Here is a 13,056-nt window from a genome sequence, read left to right on the forward strand (position 1 = left end):
GCAGAATTGCATGTTAGTTAATTGTTAATTTAAGCGGCTCGCAGTGGCTAATTATGTCGGCACAGCCAAGCCATTTGCATGATGGACCAGCCACCTGCCTGAAGGCGCTGCCAGGGCAAACTATGTAATTACTGAACAGCAGTGGGGCAATTTTTGACTGTCGCCCCTTTTGTGTCACATGAATTCCTCGTAATGACATATTTCATTACGGGGGCAAATATCACCCCCCCTCCTGCCGGCTGAACAAAACGTGCAAGTCTCAACAGGTCCTAATATACAGGACCTATTTACATCCACCTCCACCCTGTGTTTTTATTAACCTGTAGTTATGTGCGCCTTTGCTGTGAGTTAAATGTGCCTTTTCTCAGCTCGGCTCATATATATGTGTTGCTCAGTTAAAATGGGCCTGGCCTTTTCTTAAAGTGATTGCAGCCTGAACTCATTAAGCTGTCAAATGTCTAGCCTTTGGGATCTTGATTGCTTATTGTGTAGCAACATTCAAGGAATTTTTTTTTTAGTCTGCACAGAGACGTACCCCTCTATTCACTCACACTGAAGAATGGACTGACTGGTGAACCATTCAGGATGCTTTGCTCAAGTTTCCCCACTTTACTGAGAGCATGTAAAGTTTTATTTTTTTTACCTAAAATCTCATTATTTTTCATTCCAATTATGTAGCCTATGTTCACTGACCACAAAAAGATAGACATTAAATTAAAAAATAAATAAAATAAATAAAAAATGTGACTTTTCAGGATTTACTCACCCAATATTATCACTATAGTATTTTTTAATACATCATATTATCTTAAGCATACTACTAGGCCTATAAATGACCTATTTCCCTGCGAAATTAGATGAAACTATTTACTGCATGCAAAACCCAAAGACCCTTTGTTGACATTTTCCCAGACAAAATTTGGCAGTAAACAGTAGGTTAGCCAGTCCAAAGATTTCTTTGTGTTTATATTCCAATGTTTGTTTTTTTTGTTTGTGGATATGGCTTTTAAAAAAAAGGAAAGAGATGGCCAAAATAGAAGAACGACAAAAAAAGGCTTTGATAGAGCCCAGGCAAAAACATGAGTCAGCCTTGTTGCTCATTAGACCGATGGAGAGGATTGCAGGATTTTAATGAATTCAAACAGATCCCAAACTGGCCCTCTTCCTCAGGTTTGCAATATGTCAACTTTTATATTCAATACATTGCTAGATGTGGTTTTACATCACTATAACAATTTAGGTTGGTGCCTAAAACAAAGTTTGTTTTGTTTCAGCATCATCATATTATTAATCACCCTTTGGTATGAAGCTACAAAAACAGCAGATCCAACACAGAAAAAAAATGCAAATATCGCGAGACGAGGCACGAAGAGGAAAAAGCTTGCACCAAAACGAGAGTGAATTGAGCTGAGGAGGAGGGGCCAAGATCCAAGGAAGAATTCCTGAATAGTATACTTTTAAAAACACAATGAAGAATAAATAAATGAAAATAAAGAAAATGCAAAACAAGCCAAACAAAAAATTAAGTTAAATTACACTACATATAAAAACAGACAATATTTCAATGAAAATGAAAACAAAATGTCACAAATAAAAAGCAACAAAAAATTATTGGAAATTTTTACAAAAGAGCAACAACTAAAGTAACATGTATGTGAGATTCTCTGTGTATATGAGGATTTGTTTTTAGTGACGTTTCAAAACAAAATCTACTTTTGAATTTTAATTGATATCACCGAATACAATACAATTAATGTTGGCGCAATGTTCAGCACTATTTTGTTTATTCTCACCCATGTAGTAATGGCATGTAACTTAACATGTAGAATCTCTCTCAGCTCTACTAATGCTGGTGAAGCACTGAAAAAAGTTGCATCATCTGCATACATAAGCATACATCAACAACATACATCAACAAATATTCATAAAAATCTGAAGAAAAAAACGAGGACCCAGGCAGCTCCCTGTGGGACACCACAAGATGTTGTTGTCAGAAAAACTACAAAGATTATAAAGTATTAATAAGCTTTGATTTACGGCCTGTTGATGAACAGACCTGCACATTCTGTTTACTTTTCAAAATTGTGTGAGTTCATACATTTTATTTTTTATTCACAAAGTTTATATAATTAGATATAAAATATATAAATATATAAAATTTACGAACAGCTACCTTGGCTGTGAGGACCATGCTTGCTCACCATTTTCACTTATTTGTTTCTAATATTTTTCAAGCAAAGTTTACGTCATGTTCCTGACATACATTAGACCTCTGCAAGTCTTTAACATCACTCACAAATGAGTCAACTTTAAATCTTTCATATGACCTATGGTAAACAATCATAACTATACAATTTGGCATTTTAGTCTTCTTTCACAGCTCATCTTTGTTACTGACAATACATAATTAATATAGGGTGAAGTATTAACATCCTCCATGGTTGGGAAAATGATTGATTTGATTTAAGCCAAAAAGTTTGTAAGCTTGAAAACATCCAACATTGAAACCAAGTTTTGAATGTACAATGGACAATTTTTACAATACCAGTTAATATTTATGTCACCAAGAAGGAAGCCATCCTCCTTTACTTGAGTAAAAGTAGCATTACCACACTGTAAAAAAATATTTTTTATGTGTAAAAGTCCTGCCTTTTTAAAAATGTACTTGAGTAAATGTATAGAACTTTATCAACTTTAGGCATTATTATTATAACTTGGACATTAATTAATGTATGTATATGTTTAACATGTAAAAGGAACTTAAATGTTGTAGTTGTGTTGAAAATCTGTGATAATACAATATATATGTCATAAACTGGTATATTTTGTCTGTATAATCTTGATTTACAAAATTACAGCTGTTAAATGCATGCCGTGGCATAAAAAGTAAAAATATTTCCCTCTGAAATATAGTGAAGTAAAAGTATTAAAGTAGCAAAAACTGTCAATACTTTGTACTTGAGTATAAGCACTTGAGTGTAGTTTTAATGTTAAACTTTTCAAGGCCTTTCTCTCTCTCTGTAAAAAAGTATTATATAATGTGCAGATCTTAAGTGCCCTTGTCTTTATGGCATGCAAATCTATTTAAATTCACTTTAGGTCGTGCCATTTGAAAGGGATAGCCTTGGACTATTCAGACCTTCATTAAATGGAGAAGTTATTGCCGCAGGCCTATAGAGCGAGCAGCGGGACCCGGGTCGGTCTGGAGGGTTTGGTGTTAACGGGGTTAGTGATGGCTCGTTGGTTTCAAAAGGACTCCTGCTGGTACTGTACACAGACATGACAACTCAGCCTTAGTCTGCTCTCCTTTAATTGGCATGTTTAATGGGAGCACACACACACACTGACAGAGCACACAAAAACACACACACGCTGTCTTGAATTTCTACTCTTGTGAGGACCGACCATATAGTCCCTATTCAAGTTAAAGCAGCCCAACAAATTCAATACAACCTGTAGTTTTTCCACTTTTACCAAACTGTATCCGGACTATGTTTGCTCAAGTTGGGCTTAATATGCTGAGGTTAAAAAATATTGTTTTGAAAGAATTTAGAAAATGCATGAATATGGTAATAGGGTTGATAAAGATGCATGGGCCCTTCTGGGGGGGGGGTAAAGAAACTTATGGACCAGGTGATACCAGGTGGTTTGTGAAAAACATTATTTTTCAATTATTTGACAGAATATATGGAAGATATTTGGATGAAACCCAAACATCATACCATTTGCTATGTAAAGTATAAGTTACACTTAACTCAGTGCACAAATTGGATTTGAAATATTGTTGATTACCAAGTTATCTGGTTCACGGTGCTGAGAGGTCAGAACAGTACTTTCCTGATATTTTCTTCAATTTTGAGGGAGTACTGGGACATTCAGGCATCTTAATGCATCATTAATCTTTATGAGACTAGAGTATGGTAAACAGGATAGAAACATAAAGTAGAGTGCCTTGTCTTTCACTTCTTAGACCCATGATTTGGCCGCTGCTGGTGCCGAATGCTTGACAAAAAGAATATCACCTTCATCCTATACTGAATCTAATCCTTATTTTAACCTTTTAAACAAACACAAATATTTAAATAATCTGAAAATGTATCCTTTACCTTATTGTGAAACTGAAGGATTGCGACAAAAGGACTCCAGGACAAAAGTGCAATAATAGAAACACTGAGCTGAATTATGACAATTTACCCAGTTGTATTAGCTTAGTTTGGCACGGCCACAAAAGTACTTAATTAGTTTAAAGGAAAAGAGCCAATCAGCAGCTGACTAAAAGGGTTTGAGTATCACTACCAACTAAGCTCAGAGAGCAGTTATGATTTAAGTATTGTACTTTAATATTAATTATGTCTTCATTTGAGGAACACATGTCAAATCCTATCCCTCGATTTAATAGATTTCTGTTTTAGTTTAAGAATGAATGATTTTCATCATGTTAGAGTTAACCCAGATTACCCCAGTTAACCAATGGCAGTTAGTTTGAAACAATGGACCAATGGACCAATGTCTTCAATATAGCCAAAGACATAACGTAGCATGCTGGCCCTTGCATTTAAAATGTAAGATCTTCGTATCATTAAAACAAACCTTTATGACTTTATTTGAAATTGTCCTTTACAATTGAAGTTCATGCTTGGTAAAATGCTTGGGATTAAGCGACTACAACCTGTATTCAAACTTTGAGTCAGAATATCAAGAGTTGATCCAATGGGACAGAATTTATAAACACCACCAGCTCTGTAAGCTTTAATGAGTAATTCTGCACTAACATTTCTCTCTATGTGCCACATGATCTTCACAAATGGATGTCAACAGTGAGAGTTAGGAAATTGGTAGGTCTGTTGGTGGGAAGAGTCATTGTTCTGGAAATTTTATGCTGTTTCCTTTTGTTTAGTTTTTAGTTGAATGATCTGAGGACAATACATTTGGAAAGCAGCTTCAACCTAATCTCTGTTCTGCATTTTAACAACTGCAGGAAGTCTGAACCAGATTTTCATAAAAAATTACACTTGTGCTGAAATGATGATAATATGACCACCATTGTTGTGTTTCTTATCAAAACTCAAAAGACTGGTTTACAAACTTATTTCATTGACAACTTTTATTGAGTTACCAAGAGTTTGTGGATGTGGATGTTTTTCAGGAAATAGGCTTTGTCACTCCTTGAGGCTTATGATCCACTTCAGAAAACATGAAGTGCTCCAAGGATTCTCTAATTTTAGATTTTGATATGTTGATGTTCTATCTTTACTTTTGGATTTGTTGCTGAATTTTATATCATGTAAATCAGCTTTTAATGGTGTTAACTGTAAGCACTAAATCTAATTTAAAGACACAGTGTCCCTGTGTCGATTATTCATTAATCTTTCGTTGCGTGCTAAAATATTATAATTGTTAAAATGTTAAAATATTTTTGCTTACTCATCTTGAATTTAATGGCATTTATGTAAATGTATCCAGTCAGACGTCATTTGGAATGACTAGCGAACTACAAACAAAACTTGACCACAGCTGGCAAAGCAATATCATATGAGAAGGTGTGTATTTGGATTTCAACTGAAAACTTTGCTTACATTTCCAAATAATGTGGAGTATTAAGCTTGAAATGCTAAGCCACGCCCATATTTTTTCAATCCAATGTCATGTTAAGGACTTTCCTTTAAATCCATCTCATAACTAAACTTGTGCAACATCTTCTGTTTCACTCAGAAATATGTCTGACATTTGTTATATATTCAAACTTGCGTTTCACTGTGGGTTCAAGTTCTATGCAGATGACACTCTCCTTAAAAGTTGATTTTCTTTTAAACTCCAGAAACAGCCGGCTGGTTTGTTAGCTCAGTGACCAAAAAGGATTAGAAAAAACTAGCTCTGCTACCTTGAAATGAGAAATTCTGCTACATCAAAATCAGAGTCAAGACTAAAAATTCTTAAAATAAGCAATTGCAGGCTTTCGGGTTAAAATTAATCAGGACTTAAAAAGAGTAATTATAGCAGGTGTCCCTGCTAATTGCACACATATATTTAATGTATGATGGTCATTTCCCATACAAAGGTAATTTATAATGCAGAATAACTTCATGAAATAAAAGCATTTAACACTTACAGCTGCATTTAAATAACTGGAGTTGCTAGAAGAGGGTATTCCTGATAGTGTCCTATACTCTCTGCTATAATATTTCATTTTGGTTAAGTTAAATGTTGTCCATTAAAAAATCAGTTTTTCTCCAATTTTGTTCTACGTGTGTAGTATATGTAGCACAATCAGTATCTTTACCATTTTTTTAAAAGACAAAATCTTTAAAGCTTTGCATTTATTTTAGTGTCTATTTTATAGTGAGGAATCCAAATTGTCTTGCACACCATCAAGCACTTCAAATTATAATATTATTTTCTTATTTGTCGGTCAGAATTTAGAGTTTTCTGTGTTCGTATAAAAAAGCAGGTCCGAAGGTAGTGTATATATAAGTTTTGGGGAGATTTTTCTTTTTTTGGTAACATCATTGTGAATTTTGACCAGAGAAAAGGCTCAACATTAAGTCTGGAAGGTGCAGGTTCAACCCCTGCAGTGTTTCTGAAGTGTCTTTGACATTAAAATCTGCTGTCCAGTATAATTTAGTGAAGGGCCTGTCATGTCAAACTGATGAACACATCTATTTACAAGTTTTCTGGCTTTTTAAAAAAAATGGGGGGCTAAGCATGAAGTCCATTGTTAAGTGTTGAATTGAGAAATCTTGTGATTTGTGCTCCCCAGCAGTATTATTGAAATGAAGATAAATTGCAGCCAGTCCCGGAGAAAATTTTCTTCAAAAGAAACAAAGCCAAATGAACACCGAAGATGTATAAAATGCGCTTTGTTCATCAGAGGGAGGGAGGCAGAAAGGACTCCACTCAGCCAGCTCTGAATGCTGCATTTCATGCCTGCAACAATTATGCTGAAAGGTCAAGTATTACAGCATCTTGTGCTCCGCTTTGCATGCAAAGTATTTCAGCTCACAAATGACCCTCGTTTGCGCTCTTTTAACAATGTCTTGAAGAAGCAGATAAACGCAGGACAATTAAAGATTTTTGCTGCTAGCTGACAATAACATTTACCAAAGGGGGTGATTGCAGTTGCTGAGTAATTGTCCTATTTGTGATGCACATGAACGCTTTGGCCTGCTGCACTGAAATGTTTAGGAACTCAAGAAAGCGGAAGGAGAGTGGCTGTGGTTTAAAAGATTATTTATATATCCTCTAAACAAGGTTATTATTAGAGTGTTTCTGTAAAGTTCCTGTTAGTCATTAAAATGTGTTAGATTTTTAAAAGAAAAGGTAAAATCAAGTAAAATCATAATCAAACAAACACATTTTATATACATGATTTGAGTAAACATTGATCGTCTTTGTGCTGATTTTCTATTTACATCTGTTTCAGCACCGTGGACAGCACCCAAGTCCTCGTCTTTCATTTAAACTGGAAAAACATACACACACAAATAAAGATGATATAAAACTATAAGAAGCCACTCTGAAATTTACTGGTAACGTTTTATATTTTTACGAGATTGTTGTTTTAACGTTAAGGTTTATAAAGGCTTCTAATTAATCACACGTCTGTGTAATGTCCTCTTATATTGATCAATGGTAACATATGTCAGAAAATCAGAATTGCACGTTTACTTAAAAACAATCAAAGAAATCAACGACGACGTTCTGTCTGTTTCTTTTAGTATTCTTATTCTTATAACGTCGACTCTTTTTTTGATAAGTGGATATATTGAATTTCTCATGTGTAGGCTGTAATTAAAGTCTGTAGCCCTTCTGCACACACGTACCACTGCAAAAGATAAACAATTAAATACATTTTAAAAAGTCCATCCTCGAGTGATTTAATCATTTAAAGCGTGCAGCATCCTGAGAATGGGTCATTTATTTTAATATGTACACCGACTGCCCAAAAGGTCACTATAGATAGTGTCAGCTAATCTTTTAATTTCCCTAAAAACACAGAAAATGCACTGAAAAAAACCTACAATTCAAATGTTGTAAAAAAAAAAAAAGAAGAAGAAAAACAAAATAAAAAAAGATAAATAAATCAATAAAACAACACGACATGGTCATAGACATTTTTAGAGTGTAAGTTTGCAAAAAATGTCATATTAAAAAAAATCTAATTTAAGTAGGCCTATTTAAAAAGATTAAATTTGCTCGAAATTTTTCAATTTTAGGACGCACACATTTTTGATATTCTTTCAAACTTTGAAGTCAGTCTTTTCATGCCACTGATGTATGAAACTACACATGACCCAAAGGTGATACTGAAGCTAAACAGGCGAATAAAATTCAACAGCCAGTCACTAACTCAAATATGATTACCTTGAGATTAGGGACTAATTGCTCGGGGTTCATGGAGACCAGCCCACCATAAAGCCACGAGGACTTGGGGAGTTTCTACAAAAGAGAGCGATGAGAGCACACACGCTTCCAACAAGTCATTCTCAACAGTTACAAGCTGCACACAAAGACCACACACCGCGCCACAGACATGTTAATGTAATCCCAAAGTTCACACTTTCCTCCCGAACAAAACCAGCTCTGCAAAATACCTAATACAAGATTTCACTTAAAAAAATCCCCAAAAGGGTTTTCTGGGAGTTGCCTGGTGGCCTCACACTGCTGCTGCCTTAAAGTGAAACACGCAAATTACACAGCTGCTTCCCTCACATTTTCTTCATTATTTTTGTGCAAATATTACTTTTTTTTTTAACTGAAATGATTCACTCCAATAGAAACCACTTCACATGCTTCTATTAGTATGAGACAACATAAGTCGGAATCAAAGCCTCCACACCAAACCTCAGAGTTTTTTTTAAAAAGATTTCTTAAAAGGAGGAACACATAATGAAAGGTTGCATTAACACCAACATGAGGATGACCAGTATTTTACTAAATGATATATAATATAGTAATGGGTGAAATTGCAAACTAAAAGACCGGATAATAAGCAAAAATCAGTAATCTTATATAAAAATCAGGTATTAGAGAAACAGTCGTCAGGACTGCAGGGCTGAATGTAAGCGATCATCGACACTTTTTGCAATTTTCTATTCATTTTAGGCAATTATAGTCCAATCAGTTAGACTAGGCCTACGTTCTTATTTTACACTTGAATTGAAGCTAGAAAAACTCACCAAAACGATTCGTTTTGGTGAAATGTATATATAAAAAAACGTAAAGCCAGGCTACGGATAGCTCACCCGTTTATAAAAAATGATCCTATATAGGCTCCTGTAATTAATTTCTAATTAGCCTAACCCATAACCATCCAGGAATTCAACCCGCATTATTTTTTTATTATTATGATAAAACATTTACGCGAGATAATGCTAATAAAAAATATCAATAAAAGTAGAATAATTTAATTCAATTCTTATTGGAACCAAAGAGGTCTATTAATAGAATTAAAGCATTGAAAACAACTTATTTTCGACCGTAAACTAAAATCATCTGTCGTTACCTCCGTCGCTTAGCAACAGCGCTGTTAAGCGTTAATATATAGCGGGAGAATAGCCACTAATGATTATTATAGCTTTTATTTACAGAGCCTACAATTTCACTACAATGAATCACTGGTTGTTCGTTATTACGGACATTTAGAAAAAAAAGTCCCAAAAAATGTTTGTGCTGGTTTGTTATTGACACCGTTTCCTTTCAATCCCCCTGATTGATTATTGATAAAGCAACTGATTAGCCTCGCGCCTCGCCAGGTCTTTGGAAAGAATAGCGCGCTGTTTGGTGAAGGATTGTATCGATAAGCTTTTTTTCCTTTGAGCTGCGTTTGTGTTTGATGTTGGGAGCCGAAAGGCCTCACCTTTCTGACTCACGCAGTCAAACACACACACACACACACACACACACACACACACACACAGTTTACTCTGCAGGGTATGTGTGTGTGGGCTGCAGCCCGAGGGAATGAAATAGCCTCCAGTATTCAATGGTCATGCCAGAATAAATGTCATGTCAGCCTGAGTGTTGATATAGTATTTTGTGTTGTCAGGGTGCCAAACATGAACCTATCTGGTTATTTCATATTTTCCCACAATATTGCCAAAATTCAATAAAGATTCCATAAAAAAAGAAAAGCACATAGGCCTAATGGAAAACGATGCAATAATATTAGACCTAATAATAATAATAATGATGATAATAATAATAATAATAATACCGCACTGGTTTCATTTTTCGCCTTTGTGATTTTTTCCCCAAAGGAATATATTTTTCCGCCATATGTTGACATATTTTCACAAAAAAAGCTTAGCTGTCTTGTTTCCATAATTTATTAATAGGACTGTTTTGTAGTAAGTCAAATATCTATATAAGTTACAAAGAAATAAAACGTACAAATACCAATGAAACGACAACAAACCGGCAATAGCGTCAAAAACTTTGTACAACAGATAGCTAAAATTCAAACCTTTTACAGAAATGTACAAGCTAGATCTACGCTTACATTAAATTCTATTAGAAATCAGTCATGTGTGTTTGTGAGGAGGGTTCACTTTGTCTCCAAACTGCGGCCTATGTGACTGCGGATTCTTCTTTTGTCTCAATATAATATACATAAATAAATCCAAAGATTTCCGCAGTTTCTGGTCAAAAGTGTTTTTCTCTCTCCTTCCTTCAGGACAAGTCACACCTCCTTCCAGAAAAAGGTGAACATTCAGCTGCACCGGGTTCTCTCGGTTCTTGTTCGGACGCGCGCATTTACAGTGAAACAAGAAAAATGTCTCTTTCTTTTCGTTGGTTTTAAATGAGAGCCGGCGCCTCTTGTCACCACGTCCTGCCGTATAACAGGGCGGAACACTGCAGGGCCGAGCCGTACTCTGCGCCCGGGGAGTTGAGGTGAGAAAGGCCGGCCACTTGGCTCTGCAGGGACGGCGGACTGCTGGAGTGCGGCGCCAGGTCTGGAGAGTGACCCGTGCTCCCCACCTGCTGACTCTGGTGCTGCCCGAGGCCCGGCGTGTTGTTGGACATGATCATGACGTTGCCCCCTTGCTGGTGGAGGGTCTGTGCGGAGGATGTGGGCGTGTGTCCGCTGCCTTGGCACGGCTTCCCGTCCTTCACCAGCACCGGCACGGCCACTCTCCGCGGGGACTGCTGCTGCTGCTGCTGGCACGAGCCGCCGTCCTGCTGCATTTGCTGCTGGGACACTTTGTCTTTAGCCTGCCTCTTCATCTTGTACCGGTGGTTCTGGAACCAGATCTTCACCTGGGTCGGGGTGAGGTGGATCATACTCGCCAAGTGTTCCCTCTCCGGCGCAGACAGGTACTTCTGCTGCTTGAAGCGTCGCTCCAGCTCGTAGACCTGAGCCTGGGAGAACAGCACCCGTCTCTTTCTCCTCGGGGTGCTGGACAGGGAGCCCATGCCTTTACCCACGTCTGCCAGGGAGCTGAGGCTTCCCATGCTGCCCATGTTCATGCCCGACGACGAGCCCATGAAGCGAGAAACTGAGAAAAAAACAGAACATTTATAAAATTAAACGCTTGCAACAAGCGTTAGCTACAAAATGAAGAAAGTATTTTGTCAGAAAATTGATTTTTCATGCAATTACAAGCCTGAAAAATATTTTCATGAATGCTCTGCATTTAAAAAAGCAGCGGTGTAAAACTTCGCCTATAGAGGCAGGTGCCCTTATCCATAAAAACACACTAATGCGTGTCAAAGTCCATTTCATACATTATCAAACTGTGAGCCTCTGAGCACAAAGAGCAGCTACAGCTCAGTCTGACAGCAGATTATTATTACATTCATGTGATAAAGTAGTCAACATTAAATCGTAAATAAAGGCTCAAAGCTTAGGGGAGATTTTCGGCACCTTATGGCGACACTTTCTCCAGATGAAATGCATGCTTTTGCTTATCTTCACCCTCCCTTATAATGCAATTAAAACCTAGCTGGTCAAATATAATGGCGCACAGGTGACAGAAACACGCTCTAAAATACAATATAAACACGAAGCAAGCACATGAAGCTGCTTGCCAGCATTATAGACCCTAAACACAAGTCAGGTGCAGGCTACTCACTGGTGGAGAAGCGCGGGTCCGGGTTGGCTCCGTACCAGCCGGTGGCCGTGGTGCTGCCCCTCATGCCGTCCTGGTACGACGGCAGGTCGCCCATGTTGCCCAGGTTGCCGTTACAGTAGCCCCCCATGGCCGTGTGTGACAGCTGAGATACACCTGCCGCAGTCATGTGGTAAGCCGCAGACACAGTCCCATTATGGCCCATGTGGTGCTGCTGCATCGCCGCCTGAGAGACCTGCGGCTGCCGGTAAGAAGTGAGAGGTGCCCCCAAGTTGTTATTCTCCATACTTACTTTCTTATAGCTCTCCTCAAGGGGACTCAAGATATCGGAAACAGAAAAAGGAGTCGTATGCTTAGGGCTCATCGACATTGTTCTGGGGCTGGAGAGGGAGAAATTAGAAGGCAAGGCAATCTCTCCTTCTCTTTTTTTTTTTTTTGGCCAAAGCCCCTCTGGTTCCTGTTGTCTCAACGTCGATCCTGGTAGATGAACACGTAGGAGAGCGCCTCAAGTCCGCCTTAATTGGATTGAGTGGGAGCTCGGAGCTGGCTTTGGTTTGTTTTAGCTGGGTGCCAGGTTTAAGGCTACCATCAGAGGCGGGGCATCGGCAACAATACTAAACAGCTCTAGCCTCCTTTCGCCGCGCGTAATTTCACTTACAAGACATGTGCTCCCCTCCCACTAACAATAACACGAGCGGAGATGCTGGTCCCGGTCCGGGGCTCCGCTGCAGCTGCTGCATCTGGAGTTTGTGTCTTGCTGCTGTCGCTGATAAACACACCGCTGCACCTTGGGACCGCGCTGACCACAATACACTTTATTAACTGTAGTGATGTTTACGAGGGCCTCTTGATGAAAGGAGGCCTATATGGACTTGAGAGTTGGAGAACCACTCCTCAGTTGAACTACTGACTTTTAATGGCCATGAGAGGCCTCCAGTGATTGCAGGATTGTTTGTGTTATGCCTTATCGTACTCAGACATGCAAAAG

The 13,056-nt window shown here is 37.9% G+C and overlaps 1 protein-coding gene across 1 annotated transcript; it reads right to left on the reverse strand.

The window, feature by feature from the left end:
• Positions 1-9,912: 9,912 nt before the first annotated feature.
• Positions 9,913-12,741, reverse strand: nkx2.1 (NK2 homeobox 1). Its single transcript, XM_059353624.1, has 2 exons — positions 12,072-12,741; positions 9,913-11,495 (listed from the first exon to the last, which is right to left on the reverse strand). The coding sequence occupies exons 1-2, from the start codon at positions 12,436-12,438 to the stop codon at positions 10,819-10,821; spliced, it is 1,044 nt and encodes a 347-aa protein (XP_059209607.1). The 5' UTR covers positions 12,439-12,741; the 3' UTR covers positions 9,913-10,818.
• Between the last annotated feature and the right edge of the window lie 315 nt (positions 12,742-13,056).

Source organism: Centropristis striata, chromosome 16 (genome assembly GCF_030273125.1).
Source record: "Centropristis striata isolate RG_2023a ecotype Rhode Island chromosome 16, C.striata_1.0, whole genome shotgun sequence".
Lineage (NCBI taxonomy): Eukaryota > Metazoa > Chordata > Actinopteri > Perciformes > Serranidae > Centropristis > Centropristis striata.